At 52.2% G+C, this 20367-nt stretch overlaps 5 protein-coding genes across 5 annotated transcripts; 4 read left to right on the top strand and 1 right to left on the bottom strand.

Moving 5' to 3' along the window:
• Window positions 1–451: 451 nt before the first annotated feature.
• SKI3 (SKI complex subunit tetratricopeptide repeat protein SKI3) lies at window positions 452–4687 on the top strand (the record flags this gene model as incomplete). The annotated part of the gene is made up of 1 exon (XM_002551444.1): window positions 452–4687. One exon carries the CDS (start codon window positions 452–454, stop codon window positions 4685–4687), a length of 4236 nt encoding a protein of 1411 aa, XP_002551490.1.
• Window positions 4688–4757: 70 nt separating this feature from the next.
• Window positions 4758–6629, bottom strand: RPC82 (DNA-directed RNA polymerase III subunit C82; the record flags this gene model as incomplete). The annotated part of the gene is made up of 1 exon (XM_002551443.1): window positions 4758–6629. One exon carries the CDS (start codon window positions 6627–6629, stop codon window positions 4758–4760), a length of 1872 nt encoding a protein of 623 aa, XP_002551489.1.
• Window positions 6630–7628: 999 nt separating this feature from the next.
• On the top strand, window positions 7629–8738 carry QCR2 (ubiquinol--cytochrome-c reductase subunit 2; the record flags this gene model as incomplete). The annotated part of the gene is made up of 1 exon (XM_002551442.1): window positions 7629–8738. One exon carries the CDS (start codon window positions 7629–7631, stop codon window positions 8736–8738), a length of 1110 nt encoding a protein of 369 aa, XP_002551488.1.
• Window positions 8739–9336: 598 nt separating this feature from the next.
• Window positions 9337–11352, top strand: KLTH0A00572g (ferric reductase family protein; the record flags this gene model as incomplete). The annotated part of the gene is made up of 1 exon (XM_002551441.1): window positions 9337–11352. One exon carries the CDS (start codon window positions 9337–9339, stop codon window positions 11350–11352), a length of 2016 nt encoding a protein of 671 aa, XP_002551487.1.
• Window positions 11353–14611: 3259 nt separating this feature from the next.
• On the top strand, window positions 14612–18478 carry KLTH0A00550g (KLTH0A00550p; the record flags this gene model as incomplete). Its single annotated transcript, XM_002551440.1, has 1 exon — window positions 14612–18478. One exon carries the CDS (start codon window positions 14612–14614, stop codon window positions 18476–18478), a length of 3867 nt encoding a protein of 1288 aa, XP_002551486.1.
• Between the last annotated feature and the right edge of the window lie 1889 nt (window positions 18479–20367).

The raw sequence follows: 20367 nt of genomic DNA, 5'->3' as shown, positions 1-20367 counted from the left end.
ACTCCCTGAGCTCCTTAGCATCAATGCTCATCTCGTGGCCCGAGCTCTTGCAGAATGTCCGCAGCGCGTCCAAGAGCTCTTCCTCGTCCGGCAGCTTGCCCATTCTATCACCCATTACTGTCAAATACTCCGGGAATGTCAGCTCCCCGTCTTTTTCTCCCAACATGGCCTCGATCTGCTTAGCGACATCCGACTTACCAAGGTTGGAATATACCTTATCGAGATCTTTCTTCGTGATCTTTCCATCACCATCGTCGTCGATAAATTGAAAAGCATCACGCATGCGCTGGATCTGCGCCTGCGTGAATTGCGAGAATGACGTGGAAGGGCTCTTCTCCATGGTAGTCGCTTTATCTTTCTTGGCTCCTGTTGCGTTTCGGCAAACAAAATTTTGAACTACAACTACCTCTTTATTTCACAACTTACACTTCAAGATCAACGGCTTCACGCAATGGCAGAACTAAAGCAGCTGTTAAAGGATGCCAAGAATGCACTAGCTAGCGAGGACTATGAACAGTCTATTGAGAAGTCGAAAGAGGTTCTAAATCTTGATAAAAACAATTATTTTGCTCATGTCTTTCTTGGAAAGGCATTTTCGTGCACCGGCGACTTGGCGCAGTCTAAGAAGCACTACAAGGCCGCCATTGATATGGACCCCGGAAATATGTTGGCATGGAAGGGGATTTTCATGCTCTTTAGAACAGCCAACATTGCTCCCACGATTGTGTCGTTTGATGAGTTTTTTGACTTATGTGGAGAATACGCCGAACACCTTGTCCAGCAGCAGCTGCCCATGGTGGATCTGGTTAACGACATCAGGAACTTCAAAAACTTTTACAGAGACTGTCAGGAATCATATTTAAGACACATGCGCCCAGGGACACCAATGGCGGAGCGCTTGTCGCGGCACCTGATAACCCCACAGGATGCCCTTCAAGGTCTACTCAACATAGTCTCGGCCGAAGAGCAGCAACAAGTGTCCAAACTCGTCAGTCGGGAAAGGCTCAAAATAAGTGCTAACCAGCCTGATTACAACTTAAAAGTAAATTCCATCGCGTGGCAAGTTTATCAAGACTCAGAGATCGACGAGCTCTATCAACAGCTCATTAACATAACAGATGACGACGAGAAAAGGCGGGGTCTTGAGTCTAAATGGCTAGAGTACAGAATAAGGGTGCTTAAGTCGATGCCTGCGGATATAAAGCATCATTTCTTTACAAAAGTCAGGAATATGGTCGAAGATATGGTGGTGGTTGACCATGACTTCCTGCTTGCGTGGCAGCTTTACTTTGAATGGCAGGACTATTCGGACCTAGACTGTATGGACGTGAACGTCATTTCAAAGTTTCTCAAGAAGTTTCCTAAGGAGCCTTTGGCGGCAGTACTTTATGCCTGGGTTTGTTCAGAACAATCAAGTTACAACTCTAAGGAGTTTTATGAAAAGACTTTCCAAGGTGAGGATACCGACAATTCGGGTACTTCCTCAGTTGATAGCATAAACGACGTGGTCGAAGATGGCATGGACGAATCTGAAAAGCGTAGGCTCCAGCAGTTAGTGGATCCATCGATGGAGGAAGCAACATTCGGTCTGTCGGAAGACGAAGTCCTTCTCTCGCTTACTGAAAATATCAAAAAGACCCAACAAAGTATAGTCGCGCACCGCATCGTCTCTCATTATTACGTATCAACGAGGGAATATGAATCAGCTTTACACTACACTAAGGCAGGTATTGTACTTTGCGCACAAAGTGTCAAAAACATGGGTGCACACCTAAGCAACTCTAAAAGAGAATTGACTTTAGATCTGGCGACTACATATACCTACTTTGAAGCGCCGAAAAACCACCCAACTGCCCTAGCCTTGTTTGAAAAGCTTCTCACAGAAAATTCGGACAATGTGCACGCAAAAATGGGAAAAGGTCTGATAGCAATCGAACGCAGGAACTGGCAAGAAGCGTATGAGCTTCTCAAAGAGGTAACTGAAAGATATCCGGACAATTACGAAGTTCTCTCAGAATTTGCATGGAGTGAGCTTCATTTGGATGCCCCAGATGCAGCCATTGAAAGGTTCAAATATATCCTGAACAACGTCGAAGGTTCTGACTTGAAGGTACTCGAGTTCAGATCATTGAACCACTGGAGAATGGCGAAAGGTTATGTCTACAAACAGCACGGGGAAATTAATGCCGGAGAGAGCTCTGAAAAAGAATATATCAAGCTTGCATTTAAACAGCTAGTTCAAGCCGTCAAAACGTCTGAGAATTTTGCGCCTGGTTATTCGACATTGGGTGATATATATTCCGAATACTATCAAGATCCGACCAGAGCCTTCAAGTGTTACTTCAAATCTTTCGAGATGGATCCTAGTGATTTGACTGCCGCTAGGTACATGTGCGAAAAGTACTGTGGTTCCTGTGATTGGCAATCTGCGTCACTGATAGCGGAACGTGTTGTAAAAGCAGAGAAGTCTAAAAGCATTCTACAAAACGTCAATTGGCCTTATCGCGTTTTAGGTATTGCACACCTCGAAAAACAAGCCGAATCAGAGTCTATTGAATGGTTCCAATCTGCGCTACGTGTTGAGCCTGCTGATTTGGAGTCTTGGCTTGGTCTCGGTCAGGCATATTATAGCTGTGGGAGGGTGGAGGCATCAGTCAAGGTCTTTGAGAAGGCCCTTGAAGTTAGCCCCGGCAATGCGTACGCCCACTACTTCAAAGCCCTTTCATTGTCAAAGATGGGGCTCTATGATGAGAGCATTGAAATTTTCCGAGAGCTCACAGCTGAGCACCCCGACGAGGAAAGCTACCAGGTTTCCATGGTTGAAGTCCTGGTTGAGCACTGTAATGTGCTTTGTTCTCAAGGCTTTTTGACAAGATCGGTTGCTGCTGCTGCCGATGCTATTCGCAAGATAGAGTCTATTGTTTTGCATATTGACTACAAAATTCATGGCATGTGGCTATCGCTCTCCAACGCGCTCAGGGTGATTTGTTTGGTACAATCACAGGTTCATTTGTTACCTTTGGAAAGCTTGGTAAATATTTTTGAGGTGGCAGAACTTCGCAATACTGATGAAATCGATAAAATAGATCATGTCACGCTTTCGGGGCTGTTGTCCGACCTCGAACAAGACAACGTTGCAATTGCTGCGCAATTCCTTGTCTTGTCCGGCAAACATGCCATCGCATGCTCCGACTACGCTTCGTTGCCCCGGACCGTAAGAGCCTCCTTGTGGTACAACCTAGGAATAGTTGAACTAATGGCGTTTGTGATACTGAAGTCAAACTCCCATCGGGATGCCGCGATTGAAAGTTTCAAGAAGTCAATTGAGTATCAATCCAACACGGCAGAGGCTTGGATTGGTTTTGGAATAGCTTCTATTGACCTAAACGTCAGAGTTGCGCAGCACTGTTTTATCAAAGCCACAGCGCTGAATCCGAGGGAAACGAGTGTATGGTACGATATGGCTATTCTAGCCTTAAGATACAACGATGTTGCTTTCGCACGTGCCGTTTTGATGAAGTCTCAAAGCATTGCGCCACAAGACTCTACTCCGTGGTTTGGCCTTGCTCTTGCGTCCGAGAAAGAAGGCTTGACACAAGACAGTGCGCGACTATTTGCACATTCATTTGTTCTGTCAAACGGGAAGTCAAAAGGTGCCCAATTATTGTACGCTAAGAGCGTGTTGAAAACAAGAATTGGAAGCGGTGATGATGAGAGGGATATAGGACCTGGTCAGGAGCTGAGCGCTGTAGCTTATGGCTTAGATGATTATTTGAAAAAGAACCCAGATGACAAATTTGCCCTACAATGCGCTATACTCACTCTTGAGAGACTACGCAATTATGCAGCGGCGCGTAAACTTTCTGACCGCCTTCTGGACATACTTGAGAAACGGTTCGAAAAGGCACAAGATGATTCCGAGTTGTTTCATTTTGCCATTGTGAAGTCGCAACTTGCTCGTGTCTATCTTGGTCTAAAAGATTACGAGACGGCAATCGAAAGTGCAGACTTATCGTTGGGTATTCTTGCCGAGCACAACAACGAGGTAGCGGAGAAGTGTATTACCTCAAACCATGCCGTGATGGGACTAGCTTCTTTTTTCCTGGATGACTTCGATCAGACTCTAGAACACTTCAAAGTCTTGCTTGACCGCCCAGGGGAATCAAAGCAACTAGTGATATTGGTTGCTAAGATTCTCTACAACGTTGAGTCAGAAGAGACTCGCGAAGTTGCCCTCAAGGAATTGGTGGATTATATTAACTCCAACGGTCCAGACCTGACTGTTACGCTCACAATCGCAGTGATTTCGCTCTTGGAGGGTATTCCAGATGACATGCGCGCTATCTTGTCGGAACTGAAGAGCCTGCCCTTGAGTGATATGATATCTGACAGACACCGCGACATTCCATTTTTGATCCAGCAGCTCAATACAAAGCTTTCCCAAGACTGCGAAAGTCAGCAGCAATGGCAAAGAACTGCGTTTTTCTTTCCAAATGACAGTGGATCCTGGGGCTCACTGGACAAGAAGATAAGAGCACGTATCGCAGCTGGCGGACAGAATAAGGTCCCTGCCAGGAAGATGAGCGAGTTCTATAGCAGTTTAGGGAACTTGTCCAAAATTCAAAGGTCAATCTTCCTCTGTCCTTGGAACAAGGAAGCACTCTCTAGCTTGAAAGGGTGCTTTTGAGGGACGACCCCCTATGCAATTGATATATTGGAGATATAGATAAACCTGCGGCAAACTACGCTAGTACGGTTTAAAAAAACCTGAATACTTCCCAAAGCAAAAGAAGTCTTTGGGTTCTTGTTAATGCATTGAGCTCACGCTCGTTCACCATCTTCAGCTGATTAAGCTCGCTTGGAAGCAAGAGCTCCGTTTCTTTACCTTTCACGTCTTCACGATTAGCCTTTTGGAGAAGGGTCGAGTTTTCGCTTTTTAAATCTTCGATTTTGTGATAAAGATTTGCAATGTTCCAGGTGAGGTTCTTGGTCATGAAGTCGTATGCGTGCCTTGGGTTGTTTCGAAATAGAAAGACTGACCTGGACGCAGCTCTATCAGCCGTCCGGGGGACTTCTTGGATTTCAACGGCATTGTACCTAATCAAGGTGGCAATAACAGATCTGATGTCTTTCTCCCTCATCAATGCCGTGGAGTTAATGAGCTTCTCTGTCGCTAAGTTGTTGTCACGAATACAGCGGAGGATTCTACATGCAGACCCACCTAGCGTGTAACTCAGAAGCGCCTCATACACTGAGGACTTTAGCAACGGCATGAGCCTAGTGTAAGGCACGTAGTACAAGCCCGGTTGAGGCTCCTGTAGGAAGGAAACAGTAGAGCTTGCAAGCAACTTCAAGTGCCCGTTGATGAGAGTGACAGAATGAGGGTCTGTGTCGCTGTCGTCCAAATCGAGATCAATGTTGTCATCTGCCATTTCGTCGGCTTCAGCGCCGTTATTGGCTGGTGGAGGAGGAACCACGAAGCCGTCTTCTGTTTTGACTCTTTTGTGAGACTGGACCTCGGCTGAACTCGGCCTCTGCCGCTTCATTTGAGAGGCGATCGTGCCTCTGAGATCTATATCGTCGCTGAGGTGTTTTGATATATCCATGGCATTGAAGGTAACTCCCGGATTCTTTTCTTCTGCTCGCGCTGCCTCGTCTTGAGTAGCCGCGAGTTCGTCTGCATCTTGTAGAAGGCCTGTCTTGGTGAGAGGATCAGTTATTTCGGGAGAAGACCGCTCCGTCATGCGAAGGGCAATTTTGTAAAGAGCGGCAGGGACCTTGCCAACTTTGGCAGCGGAAAACTGAACCAGCTGCTTGGATCTTTTGAGCTTTAAGTACCTGCCCAAGCTGAAAGTCAGCGGCACGGAATCGGCGACCTGTCTTAGAGAGGTTCTAGGATCAGTCACTATGAAGCTCGAGGCATCAGGGGGGCCGACTAGCTGGTAGAACTGTTTCTTGGCCTTCTGCTTGGCCTCTGTCCTTTTCTTGAGATCAGACAAGGTCGAGTTCTTCGGAATGAGGTCGTACTCCTTCTTGTAGAGCCGCGTCCACAGTTCACTTACAGGACAATAATCATTGGCTGTAAGCGGTACAAGGAAGCCGGCCTCGAAAAGCCTCAGGAAGTACGCAGACACCTCAGAAGGTGACACCTCGGAGAGGCCTGAGCTCAGGTATGCCTTCAAGGTCAGCGAGCCTAGAGCAAGTACGTTCTGTACGATCTGAGCTGCCAGGTCCGACTGGAAGTGCACCTGCATGGCCTCGACGATCTCGCCCGCGTATAGCATCAGCAGCAGGCCGTCCTCGCAGTAGCTGTAATAGACGGTGGTGCGCCCGGACACGCTGGTTTCGGCGCAGTACTGCACGCATCGCAGCTGCACGAGTGAGACCAAAATGCGCTTGACACTCTTTAAATCCATGTCGAGCCGATCGCACAGTTCGCGCGCACTCAAGCGACCCTTGGAGACTAGCATGTTCATCACCGCGGCCGCCCGCTCACCCAGGTGTGTCTTGCAAAGCTCCCGGTAGAGAAAGCTCTCTGGATTGAGACCACGCGCCTCGAGAGACGCCACAGAGCCGTTGATCACTTCCTTGTCATCGAGGGACTCGGGAGAAGCAGAATTTGTAGCCATTGGACGCCGCGCTTGCTACTTCTGGGGCGCTTCAAATCAATGCGATGAGCTTTGATCTAGGATGTCAATATTACCAAAATTTTCATCAACTTCGCCGTGTGTAGATCATGTGAAGAAAGTGCGATGAGATGAGAAAAAACTGTCCCACCAGCAGGCCCTCCATTGTCCTGAACTTCCCATGCTAACTGGGGCCTTTCGAGCTCTGTGCTGTCGCTGGTGCTCTGCGCGAATTCTAATGCGGTCGCTGCGCCTGGCGGGCGCATAAAGCACATAGTGCCTACGCCCGCCGTTCCCACAAGCCTGCACCTGCTCACGCCCCTGCTGTCTCGCTGTTAAGCTCTGTTTTCAACGCATCGAGACACCTAGGCTTTTTTCTCGCGTTGGTGCCCGGACTTGCTGTCACTCCAGCGCTGTCGCCGAGTCCTTCTTAGGTAACTCATTCTAACTCACATTTTAACTCACTCGCGGAGTCTCAAAATATTATTTATGCGGTTTTGGCGAATCCTGGAAACATTTATTAGGAAACAATCGAGAAACAAACGGGAAACAAAGTCACGTGATCCGATATTAGTTCGTCACGTGGTATATGAATGTCTTTATGTACGGTTCGTGTTGCTATATTCAGCACGTGATATCTGGCTTGTTTGGCCTCCGGCCCTTCGCCTGGATTTTCCGGCAGCGCCCGCGACGCGCCGAGGGCCGCCAAGGGGCACCATTCAATGCCCCGTGGCGCGGGCAGAACGGAGATGCTTCTAGGGCACCCATCAGGCGCCTTTTTCCCTAGGTTTTCTATGTTTTTCGGTGTGCACCAATCATATCGCTTTATTTGGCAGCTAGTTCAATAGCCCGGTAATATCGATAGAAAGATTTTTCAAGGTCTGGCGCATCAACTTAGCAGAAGGACTTCCCGAAGCTAGAGGATTGAGGTTCCAAGAGGGTCACCACCGTCACATACAGGACTTTACAACAGGGAGGTACTTACTGGAAACATCTGGAATAATGATTGGGTCAAGAACTAGAATGGCAGGCGCCAGACAGCTAGCGCGTCACTACCACATCTCCGCCAAGGACAGCGCAAGCAAGGTGTCTACCCTAGCCGTGCGTGTGCACGCCGGCGCGCGTTATGCCCCCAAGGAGGGTTTGGCGCACTTGTTGTCGAGATTCAACTTCCACAACACCGGCAACAAGTCTGCGTTGCGTCTGGTGCGCGAGTCCGAGCTACTGGGCGGTCGTTTCGAATCGACGGTCGACCGTGAGTACATCACTTTGAAGGCCACTTTCCTGAAGGAGGATCTGCCCTACTACGTCAGCGCGCTGGGCGACGTTGTGTACAAGACCTCTTACAGACCACACGAGTTGCCAGAGTCCGTGTTGCCTGCTGCGCACCACGACCTAGCCGTCGCGCAGGCGTGCCCAGTGAAGAGCGCCGAGAACCTGCTGTACAGCACTGTGTTCCGCAGCGACCTCGGTAACGCGGTCTTGTACGACGCCGTCCAGAAGGTTTCGCTCGACGACATCAAGGCGTACGCAGACAAGGTGTACACACGTGACAACATCGAGATCGCGGGCCAGGGCGTCAACGAGAGCGACCTCAAGCGCTTCGTCAACGACTCGCTGTTCGCTTCGCTGCCTCAAGGCACCTCTCTGGCCAAGGAGGCAACCCCAAAGACCTTCGTCGGCGAGACCCGTCTGAGATCCGCCGAGGGCGACTCCGTGGCCGCTATCGCCGTGCCAGTGGCCAAGGCCGACTTCGCCACCTACCAGGTCTTGGCTACCTACCTAACCTCTGCCTTGAGCGATCTATCTCCATTGGTCACTAAGGCCAAACTCGACCAGTACTCCAACGCCGGTCTGTTCTCGCTCTACGTCAAGGGCTCCGACGCTGCCGTTGTTTCCGAGAACATCAAGAAGGTCGTCGCCACCCTGAAGACCGGTAAGGACATCTCCGCTGCCAAGGGCGCTGCCGCTTTGCAGCTGGCGCTGCACAACGAGACTGCGGCCTTCCCCGTCCAGCTCTCGCTCGACAACGTCAAGGACTTCAAGTTGGGCAAATTCAGCTACGCTGCCGTGGGCGATGTCGCCAAATTGCCATTCGCCGACGAATTGTAAACGGTCTCGGCCTGGCTCCCGGATTCCCGGCACCCCGGCTTCCCGCCTCTCTCTGCACAAATTGCACACAAATGCGATGATTTTTACGCCTAAAACCACGATAACCATCTTGACTATTTCACTAAAAGAGCACCGCTGCGGCGCAAGGAAAGGGAGCGGCTTTCCCCCAACTACGGCTGGTTTCTGGAAAGCCCAGATTTTTACCCCACTTCCCTGCTTTTCCAGGCTTCTTGCGCATGCAACGCTTTTGTCGAATATATTTGTTAATATTATTTATTCATACATTTTAACAAGAACTTAACAGAAACCAGCGCTGTCACTCAACACAGCTCATCCCTTCTGAGAATGCCTGTAGTTACCACGACTTATATCGGGTTTTGTTTCGGTTATTTCTTATTTGTTTGTTCAGCGCCGTTCAAGACCCTGTTTAAAGTTTATATCATTGTGGGTGCATTTCGGTATTTAATGCATTGTCGAAAACATTACAATGATGATTCTATCAAGACAGCTCCGGACCACTATAGCACAAAGCGGTTGATCCTGCGGTTGAGTTGCACGCCAGAGATAGAGAGAGGTGCGATTGTTCACCACCACAAGCATGTCCAACGCCTTACGAGCCGTCGCTTTGTCCTTTCATTCGAGGCCTCTGCCCGAGTCACTGCAGCTGATGATCACCTGCGTATCAGAGGTTAACCGATACGCGTGGCTCTGGAACGGCGACGAGGGGGGCCCGTTCTACGGCAAGGCCTGTGGCCAGTACGCACCGTCGATGCAAACCGCTCTGCAATGTTTTGTCACCTATGGCGCCGAAGGCTCGGTGGAAGAAAAGCTGGCGCCCTTCACGAAGTACTGCTCGCTCTTCGCGGGCTCGCAACTGACACTCGAAGACTATGCAGCAGCCTTGGAGAACGGGACGCGGTTTCTGCGCGACGGCGCGTCCGTGGGATACGGCCAGCCGCTCGCGACGCCTATTGTGCTGCCCGAGCGCACGATGCTCGCCAACCTGAAGTATTTCCACTACATCTACTACAACTTTTCCGCGGCGTTCAGCTTCAGCCTGCTGATCAACCTGGCCGTTGCGGCGGCCGTTGTAATTGCGGCCGTTGCCAAGCACTCGCGGGCCAACGACAAGGTGACGCGCTTCGTGCGCGCCAAGCTGCTGGTGCCGTCCATTTTCGGCACCGCGCACCACGGCGAGACCCGGACGCTGCCGTTCTACCGTGTGCTGCTGCCGACGCGTGGCGAGGCCGTGCTGCTGGCTGCCTTCCTCGCGCTCAACGTGGCGCTGGCGTGCTACAACTACCCGCTTGTCAGCACCGGGTTCGACACCAAGGCGATGTTCCTCCTGAAGTGCGTCGCGAACCGCACCGGCGGGCTGGGCTTCGGCCTGATCCCGCTCACGGTCCTGCTGGCGGGCAGGAACAACGCGCTCCAGTGGCTCACCGGAATGCCCTTCTCGAGCATGATGTTCTTCCATAAGTGGGCCTCGCGCACCATGGCGCTGCACTCGCTGGCGCACGCGCTGCTGTGGTTCGTCTACGGCATCTACGGCCAGCCGGAGCCCGTGGCTTCCATGTTCTACGACTTCGCCTACTGGCGCTGGGGCATCTACGCGACCCTGGCCTGCGCCGCGCTGCTCGTGCACTCGGCGCACTCCATCAAGGCGCGCTGGTACGAGGTCTTCGTCGTGCTGCACGTGACCCTGGCCCTGCTCTTCCTGGTCGCCTGCCTGAAGCACTGCGCGGAGTTCGGCTGGCTGGGCTGGATCTACCTTGCCCTGGGCATCTGGGGCTCGGACCGCGCGCTGCGCCTGTGGCGCCTGTTCTTCCGCTTCGGCGGCTACACCCACGGCTACGCGCACGTGATCTCCGCCGAGGACCACATCTACAAGATCGTCGTTCCGCACGTCGACTTCAGCCGCTTCCGCTTCTTCCCCGGCTGCTACGCGTTCCTGCACGTGCAGGGCCGCCGCTGGTTCTGGCAGTCGCACCCGTTCACGCTGATGCGCGCGGGCGAAGGCCTCGAGATCCTGCTCAAGGCCAAGGAGGGCCTGACCCGCGACCTGCTGCGCGCGCTGCCACGCGACGGCGCCAAGGTCCCGCTGCGCCTGGCCCTGGAGGGGCCCTACGGCCACGAGGCGCCGCTGCAGACCTACCGCAACGTGCTCGTGGTCTCCAGCGGCGCGGGCATCCCGGGGCCCATGAGCTACCTGCAGAAGCTCACGCTGGCGCCCGGTCACGTGCGCCGCTTCGCCTTTGTGTGGGCCGTGCCCACGGAGGGCCTGCTGGAGTCCATGCACGGCTCGCTGCTGGCCGCCGCGGAGCACGTGCGCGCCGCGGCCGCGACCACGTGCTTCGAGCTGCGCATCCACGTGACGCGCCCGCGGCCCGGCGCCCAGCGTCCCGCCTGGGTGCCTGCCGAGTTCGTCGTCTCCTACGGCAGACCCCGCGTCCACGAAATTGTGCGCCGCTTCTGCGACGCGGCCGACGGCCCCATCGCCGTGACTTCGTGCGCCAACCCGGCGCTCGACGATCTCGTGCGCCGCTACGTCTCCGAGCAGATTGCGCGCAGCGCCCACCGCGTCGACTACTACGACGAGCTGCAGGTGTGGTGAGCAGCGCTGCGCGGCGCCTCGCGCACTCCGTCCGCAGCTGCGCGCCCAGCTGCACAGCCTGCGCGATCATCGTCGACAGCAGGAGCAACTGCGACGGCAACAACAACAACAACAACAACAAAAATAACAACAACACCGGAAGCCCGCCTTCTCTGACCAGCTTCCCCGGGCTTCGCCCACAGCGCGGGCTTGGTGCTGCGAAAAAAAATTTTAGTGCACCCGTAGGCAAGGGACGCACAGCGCAGTGGCACAGACCAGCTACGCCAGGATGTGCGCGCCGTGCCTGCGCAGCGTCCGCAGAATTGGAAAAATTTGCGACGGCATGCAGTCATCTTTCCAGAACGCGCGCAAGGTCGATTGTTCTTGCATCATACGTGCGGTTCGGTGATGAAGCGATTGTTCGCAGAAGCTGAGACCGGAGTGGGCGCAGACGGGGTCGCGCGGCGGAGCCGATGCAGCGTCCTGACCGTGCGGGCGCTTTGATGCGCGCGGTGCTTGCGCACACCCAAACCGTTGAGGCGCGCGTGCAATAGGACAACAAACAGAGAGGAGCCAGCGTTGCGCAAGGATAATGGCGGCGGCGGCGAGGGCGGCGGTGGCAGGAGGTCCGCGGGCGGTGGGGAGGGGGCCCGGCGAGTATTTAAAGCGCGTGTGAAACGCTGAGTGCCAGGGCCACGGGAAGAAGTCTTTCGGAACGGTAGGACTTGACGGACTTGACGGACTCGACAGACCAGACAGACCATCTCGCGAAGCGGAAAACAAAGAAAGGAACAATGATTGACTGCCCTATTGAACTGAATCTAGCGTGCGCGGTGCCCGAGTCGTGGCGCAGACAGGCGTCGCGGGTGCTAGTGGTGTCCGCAGCGGCGCTCGCGCTGTGGTTCGTGTAGTCCGGTTTTCCGGGCACGAGCACACTCGCACAGACACACAAAGATACACACATGCACCGGCGCGCGCACGAACGTACGGAGAACAGGAGGTCCGCAAACAGGGCCCGCGGTCCAGGTCACGTGTTCACACGACCCGGCTCCGGCACCAGTGCGCCTCCTGCGCGGCGCTTCGCACACGCCGCGCGCGCATCGTACCAGAGGCCAGCTCTGACCACGGCACCGCTCGGACCGCGCCAGACAACACAAGTCCCTTAGGCTACGCACGTGGGCGCTGGCCCGCGCGCGAATTACGACGTCGCGACACGGCCCGGAGCCCCGCTATTTATCGCACGCCCGCAAGCGTGCTCGAGGATTTGCGACGCGCTTGCCGAGGCCCAGTTGCGAGGGACAAGGCTTCCAGGGTTGTCCCCTCGCATCCCAACCAGCATCGTACATGGGTATCTTCTTAGCAAGCGCCTGTTTTTCTATAGACAAGAGTATGTAGTGAAGAAAAGTTAGCGTATTTCGCCAAAACACGCAGCAAGCAAACGAACATCTGTAACAGGAATGAATTTGCAGGCCGCGGGTTAGGCTGCGCCTTTCATGTTGACCAAACAGCAGTCCTGTGTCTACAAACAAGCAGCGACCCCAGCTTCGCCACACATACCGCGGGATAGTGCGAGGCCTTGGATCCTCGGGCCCCTTGCGGGCGACCTCTCGAAACCCTGTCGTTCGGGGAATGTAGTACTGGCGTCGCAGCAAAGGCGGCTAAGTGCGAGCCTGCCTTCTGTGCGCCAAGCTCAGGCCGCGGCGCCCTAGATTTCGTCCTGGCGGTTCCGCCCTAGCAGCATTCCGGGGTTACGGCGACGATCTGACGCTTTCCGGTACACCAGCGCACAAAGGGCTCTCAAGGTTTTGGGCGTATCTAGTTCGCACAGCTCCCCGCGTGCTTTTCACCGAACCCACTGCTAACAGTGCCAGCGAACATTCTTCGCACGCCTTCGCGCGTCGCCATCGGCTTCAAGGTCCGAAGGAGCCCAGCACGCAAACGTCCAAAGCATCTCCGCGGCCGCCGCGGGGCTCTCGAGCTTGACTCACTGTACCCGTTCGGCGCGTCTCTGTTGGGCAATATTTGTTTTACTTGGTTCCCCTCCTCCCCATGCGACAGTCTTCGCATTGAGCCAGGAGGGATTGCTCTGGTGCTTGGACGGCGCTTTTTGAAGAAGTGTCCGCGCTAATACTCCGCGCGTGTCGTCTGGGGCCTTGTTCAACCTTTCGCACTTCTGTCGCTAAGGGACGTCGCCACTCACCCTTTCGCGTTTTATGTTTGGAATTTATCGTCGCCGTCGAGGCCCCAAGTTATCTTCGTCCCTCTGTATCTGTCGTCCAACCGTCCATCCGCAGCTGGAACACCGATCCTGTTACCGTAATTGCCCTCTGACCGTCACCATATGAATCCATCTCGAAAATGGTTCCATGCATCTTTCATTACTGGCTCCGCGCATAGTCGACTAGGTGTAGAAGTGTCATGTCTGCATTCTCTCACGAACGTTTTATCGTTCCTATTGTGCCTACAGAAGATTCCTCGCATATTAGTGCATGAAACGCATATTCCAGAACAAACCCGATGCATGACATGCTGCGTCGAATCACATCGAGGCACATAATGTCATGCTTGAACACTGTGAGCGAGGCATCCAGAAGGCCAATAACGCTGACTTCCAGGAACACAGCAATGGCGTATAGTAACAATTCCAATGTGTGCGTGTGTGTGCGTGCAGTGCAACGCTTTTCACACACAACAGAGACTCCTTTCTTATTTGACATGTCCATGCGAATGATTACGGTATACGGGCTGAAACGTGCCTATTTGTTTTTTCGGTCTGTACTTGCCTACGAACACCGTTCGTGCGTCAGACCTGCAGAAAGGCTATGTTTCGGAACGCACGGTGTCCGTGCAGGTCGGTATGTGAACCAACGGTAAGTCCGCATCAACGACAGCGACAGCGGCTGTAACGCGAAGAGTGCTCTTTCTGCAAAGCCTCTCCAGACAGAAGAGCTAGGAAATTTCTCGTGGGTTTGATGACTTCACTAATTACAGACGCATGCACAGGTGAACGTAAACAAGACCCCTCTTCGGTGCAGAGAGGAAGTGGGCCTTTTCTAAGCGGGAAATCGCGTCTTTGCTTACATTTTAGGGAACTGTTGTTTCACCTTCCTTGTTTCTTGGGAATTGGTGCGTATGGAGCCTTCGACGCGTTGGGATGATGGCGCCGGCGCCTTCATGTATAAAAAGGTAGCGCAAGCACCGGAGTTTGAAATCTGTTAAAGGTGTTTGTTTTATCTACTTCTATCAGCAGAACCATCTCATCTATCACAACCATACCCCGATGCGTTGTATTTGGGCTCTCTCAGCGCTAACAGCGTTGACTAGCACTGCCGTAGGTTCGCCTCTTCAGAAAAGATGCTCAAACCCACGTCAAAACACAGGCCCCAAAGAGAGCCAAGCAACTTGCACAGAAATCACCAACGGATGCCCTAACCTGGACTTCACCTGGAAGCCCAAAAACACTGGCCAGATGCTCTATGACATCTCCATGAAAAAGGTCCAGTGGGTCAAGGACAACATCTATGAGATCACAGTTCACGTGCAAGGTGAGAAGAACATCGCCATCAGCTGTATTGATGGTTTGAAGGTTATTGGTATCAATGGGCCTGACGGCGGCACCTTCTGGTTGTATGACAGAAATAACAACATTGCTAAGGTCGACAGCCCTACCGACTACGATGCTACCTTCAGAGTGTACGGTCAAGAAGACACCAGCAACTGTAGAGTGTGGATGCCAAACTTCCAGATTCAGTATGACTACAACAATCAGTGCGATGTTTATGGTAACAGCAAGTCGTTTGGTTTGATTACTGGCTGTAACAACTACGACAACCAAGGCCACTCCAAGACTGACGCCCCAGGATTCTACTGGTCTTATCAGTGCTCTGGCAAATCTAGCTGCGGAGCTTCTTCTGCCTCATCCGTCTTTTCTACCACTCAATTGACCTCTGCTACTTCGAAGACTTGCACCAAGAACAAGCCTACGACCACTTCGTGTACCAAGAACAAGCCTACGACTACCTCGTGCACCAAGAGTAAGACCCAGACCACTTCTGAGTCTTCAAGCACCGAAACTACCGAAACATACACCAAACCATCATGTACTAAGAGCAAGACTCAGACTACTCCTGAGACTCCAAGCACCGAAACCACTGAGACACACACCAAGCCATCGTGCACTAAGAGCAAGTTCTCTAAGACTTCGTGCACCAAGAGCAAGACTCAGACCACTCCTGAGACTCCAAGCACCGAAACTACTGAGACGCACACCAAGCCATCGTGCACTAAGAGCAAGTTCTCTAAGACTTCGTGCACCAAGAGCAAGACTCAGACCACTCCTGAGACTCCAAGCACCGAAACTACTGAGACGCACACCAAGCCATCGTGCACTAAGAGCAAGTTCTCTAAGACTTCGTGCACCAAAAAGTCAAAGTCTACCACTCCTCTCACCCCATCTACTGCTCCTGGAACTACTGTTCCTAGTACCACCTACTACCCAAGCTCCAGCGCTCCAGTTTCCGAGAGCTCCTCAACCTGCCAAACTGTTGTGACCAGCACTGTGTCTGGTTCGACCACCGTCTACACCACCACCTGCTCCACTCCAGTTTCCGAGACTACTACCCCAGAGACTCCTGTTGGACCAAGCACTGCCCCAGGCACCACTATCCCAGGCACTCGTAGCTGCTCCACATCTCCTGGCACTACTGTCCCAGGTACCACCTACTACCCAAGCTCCAGTTCTTCAGGCTTTGGCAACTCTTCTGTTCCTGTGACGTCTGCTCCAAGCTCCAGCGCTCCAGTCTCCGAGTTCTCTTCGACCCCAGTGTCTTCTGCTCCAAGCTCCAGCGCTCCAGTTTCCGAGAGCTCCTCAACCTGCCAAACTGTTGTGACCAGCACTGTGTCTGGGTCGACCACCGTCTACACCACCACCTGCTCCACTCCAGTTTCCGAGACCTCTTCGACTCCAGAGACCACCGCTCCAAGCTCTAGCGCTCCAGTCTCCGAGTTCTCTTCGACCCCAGTGTCTTCTGCTCCAAGCTCCAGCGCTCCAGTTTCCGAGTTCTCTTCGACTCCAGTTTCTTCTGCTCCAAGCTCTAGCGCTCCAGTCTCCGAGTTCTCTTCGACCCCAGTGTCTTCTGCTCCAAGCTCCAGCGCTCCAGTCTCTGAGTCTTCTTCTACCTGCCAAACTGTTGTGACCAGCACTGTGTCTGGGTCGACCACCGTCTACACCACCACCTGCTCCACTCCAGTCTCTGAGACCTCTTCGACTCCAGTTTCTTCTGCTCCAAGCTCCAGCGCTCCAGTTTCCTCGGTTCCACATAGTACTCCATACTACCACAACACTACCACTGCTGCTGGTACTGGATCCACCTCCTACCCAGTTTCTTTGAGCTCTACCCCAGTCACCTCTGGCTCCGGTACCCCAGCTACTTCTGGCTCTGTCCCAGCTACTTCTGGTTCCGTCCCAGCTACCTCCGGTACCCCAGCTACTTCTGGTTCCGTCCCAGCTACTTCTGAGACTACCCCAGCTACTTCCGGTACCCCAGCTACTTCTGGCTCTGTCCCAGCTACTTCTGAGACTACCCCAGCTACTTCTGGTTCCGTCCCAGCTACCTCCGGTACCCCAGCTACTTCTGGCTCTGTCCCAGCTACTTCTGAGACTACCCCAGCTACTTCTGGTTCCGTCCCAGCTACTTCCGGTACCCCAGCTACTTCTGGCTCTGTCCCAGCTACTTCTGAGACTACCCCAGCTACTTCTGGTTCCATCCCAGCTACCTCCGGTACCCCAGCTACTTCTGGTTCCGTCCCAGCTACTTCTGAGACTACCCCAGCTACCTCCGGTACCCCAGCTACTTCTGGCTCTGTCCCAGCTACTTCTGAGACTACCCCAGCTACTTCTGGTTCCGTCCCAGCTACCTCCGGTACCCCAGCTACTTCTGGTTCCGTCCCAGCTACTTCTGAGACTACCCCAGCTACCTCCGGTACCCCAGCTACTTCTGGCTCTGTCCCAGCTACTTCTGAGACTACCCCAGCTACTTCTGGTTCCGTCCCAGCTACTTCCGGTACCCCAGCTACTTCTGGCTCTGTCCCAGCTACTTCTGAGACTACCCCAGCTACTTCTGGTTCCGTCCCAGCTACCTCCGGTACCCCAGCTACTTCTGGCTCTGTCCCAGCTACTTCTGAGACTACCCCAGCTACCTCCGGTACCCCAGCTACTTCTGGCTCCGTTCCAGCTACCTCTGGCTCTATCCCAACTACTTCTACTTGTCAAACCATTGTTAAAAGCGCTGTTTCTGGAACGACTACCATTTTCACCACAACTTGTCCTGAAAGCACTTTGCCAACTACAACTGGGCCTGCACAGACTGAGTCAGTGGTCACTGTTACTGAATCTGGCACCGTTACCTCTTACACCACTACCTGCCCTATCACGGAAGTCGAGCCAACTACCACTGGCCCTGATAATGCCAAGACTGTTCTTGTCTCCTCTGTTTCCGGCACTGTGACTTCTTACACCACCACCTTGCCAGCCAGTGAATCTCAGCCAGCTACTACTGCTCCAGCTAGCTCCGAGTCTGTTGTTGTCTCCTCCGCTTCCGGCACTGTGACTTCTTACACCACCACCTTGCCAGCCAGTGAATCTCAGCCAGCTACTACTGCTCCAGCTAGCTCCGAGTCTGTTGTTGTCTCCTCCGCTTCCGGCACACCTGTCACTGAGTCTATCGTGACCGACACCGTATCGGGCACAACAACCATCTACACCACTACATGCCCAGTGAGCTCTGCTGTCGAAACAACCTCTCCTGGCCCAGCTAACTCTGAGATTGTTACTACCAGCACCATCTCTGGTACTGAGACTGTCTACACCACCACAGCTCCATTGAGCTCTGCTCAAAAGACTGAGGCTGCTTCTCCATCGGGTTCGCAAACAAAATCTGTTGAATCTTCTCCAGCTTACAGCGGTTCTTACACTACCCCAGGCGCTTCTGGTTCATACGTCACCCAAACTCCATCTTCTTCTCTTGAGGTGCAGTCTTCTTCCTCCGTCGCTGCCGTCTCTACTACGGCTGGCGTCTCTACCTTCGAGGGTGCTGCCAACAAGCTAAGAGCTGGTCTTCTTTTGGCTATCCCACTAGCCCTGTTGTGATTTCCTTCGATCGAGATACCCTGCAAGGAACTACTACAGCTTATAGAGTCTACTAATATACATACATTTAGTTCGTCGCCTAAACTGGCATAAGTATTAAGAATAAGTTTTTCTATCAACATGGTTGACCTACATATACGACCTGGCATCCTTGGGAACATCAAAGGAATCAGTATTTTCTCGTATTTCAGTTATTCTCCTCAGAAATGTTTGCATCGATATTCAAGTCCCCTCTACTGAGGACCTTGGATGTCGCCTCCCGAAAACAGAAAAGATGTGAGAAAAGGTGGTCGTTGTCTATCTAGTTACTCTTAAGTTTGAACTCGAATGCTCCTTTTAGGTACCAGTCTTGCTCTTGAAACTAGTTTTGGAGGCGACACTAGGTTTTTGATTGTATTGTTAGGCGGTTATCGCAAAATCTTTTGTGCTATTTATGGGTTATTTGACACCATGTTAAACTAGTGAGAATATAACCAACAGAGCCTTTTTTGCCAAGGAAGGAACCGTTTTACCTGAGTTCCTTTTTTATAAAACAGTACCCAGCGTTGTTCAGAGAGACAGCCAGAAGGTCATAAATCTTAGCATATTTGTGAATGTCATAGCCTGGTTGTCTGTCTTGTATCTTTCTAGTATGGTTGATACGCTGAGCTCTCGAAGTAACGAGGCCAAAGCTAGCGACCTCTGTGCCCAGATAAACAAAAGCTGCGTCAAACAGGTTAGCTTTGTGAACCTCTGTGGCAACCGCAGATTACTTGTAACTGCTGGGGTCGGAAAGATCGACGTGTCTAAAACTTCTTGGAAAAACAAAAGCACAGCTGAAGCAGCTCACCTTATATAAACTTCACCACTCTGGGAATCCTTCAAAGGGGGGGGTTCGGCGTTAGTTGCTAAATGACACTCCCTTGTCACAATATTGCAGCATATAGCACAAGAGAACGGCTCGATGCCCGACAAGGCTTTGCCTTAAAAAGATCAATGTTGCAATAAAATAAACATGAGACCTGGGAGTAGTTGATGATAAGATAGACAAGCGCAATGATCACAGAATGATCAGCATAGATGCAAAAACCACAATTTCCATCTTTATCTGCAGTCTATCTTCTCACTTTTCGGCTTTCTCCTCTTGCCGGCAGTCAACTTCAGTTCTAGTGCAGAAAAGATACGCTGCTAACGCTTCATTTAAAGCAGGTCTTTAAAGTAAGTTTTCTTCTCCAAATTCGCCAAAGTTATTCCACGCCGCAAGTTAAAAAGCACAGAGTCTGTACCACCTTTGTCCTGTTAATAACCGGTGTCATTAAACCAGGTTCATTAGCTTCGGAAAGACAAACTCAGATAAAAATGCGTTGGATGGGTTATCTGTGGTTATATAAACTCAAGCTCATTCGTTTCAGAGGTTGCATGGTGCAGTTCGTAGCACCCGCGTCCCTAAGAAACATAATTTGCGAGATGGACGCGTGCATATGCGCGCAAAACCATAGAAATTTGTTCTTGATATTTGTTGTCGACGCTGTACAGCTTCAAAGTTTTGAATAGGGGAAGTAAGCCGAGCCGAGAAATACAGCTGTAAGCTTTGTGCTTTTCAACCCGGATCGTTGTTCTTTGAGATGTGTAATATTTCGTTTGGACATTAGCTCTTGAAGAGAGATTTATGGCTAGTGGTAACTCCTTTTCAAAGAGGATCTTGCTAGGGAGTACATTGGGAAGTATGCTGAGAAATATGCTTTGATAGAACTGGGATAGCCCTGTTTGTCTCGTAGCATTACTATTCCAAAATATGCTTAACTTTCGCACTATTAGTTGGAACGACGAACTGCCTCTATCATTTGATTTCATTTGAAAACGCCAATTTTTCCGATTGTCTTTTCCAAATGTCCGACAGGGTATCAAGT

Source organism: Lachancea thermotolerans (genome assembly GCF_000142805.1).
Source record: "Lachancea thermotolerans CBS 6340 chromosome A complete sequence".
In the NCBI taxonomy this organism is placed as follows: domain Eukaryota; kingdom Fungi; phylum Ascomycota; class Saccharomycetes; order Saccharomycetales; family Saccharomycetaceae; genus Lachancea; species Lachancea thermotolerans.
This window is presented reverse-complemented; position numbering and strand designations above follow the sequence as displayed.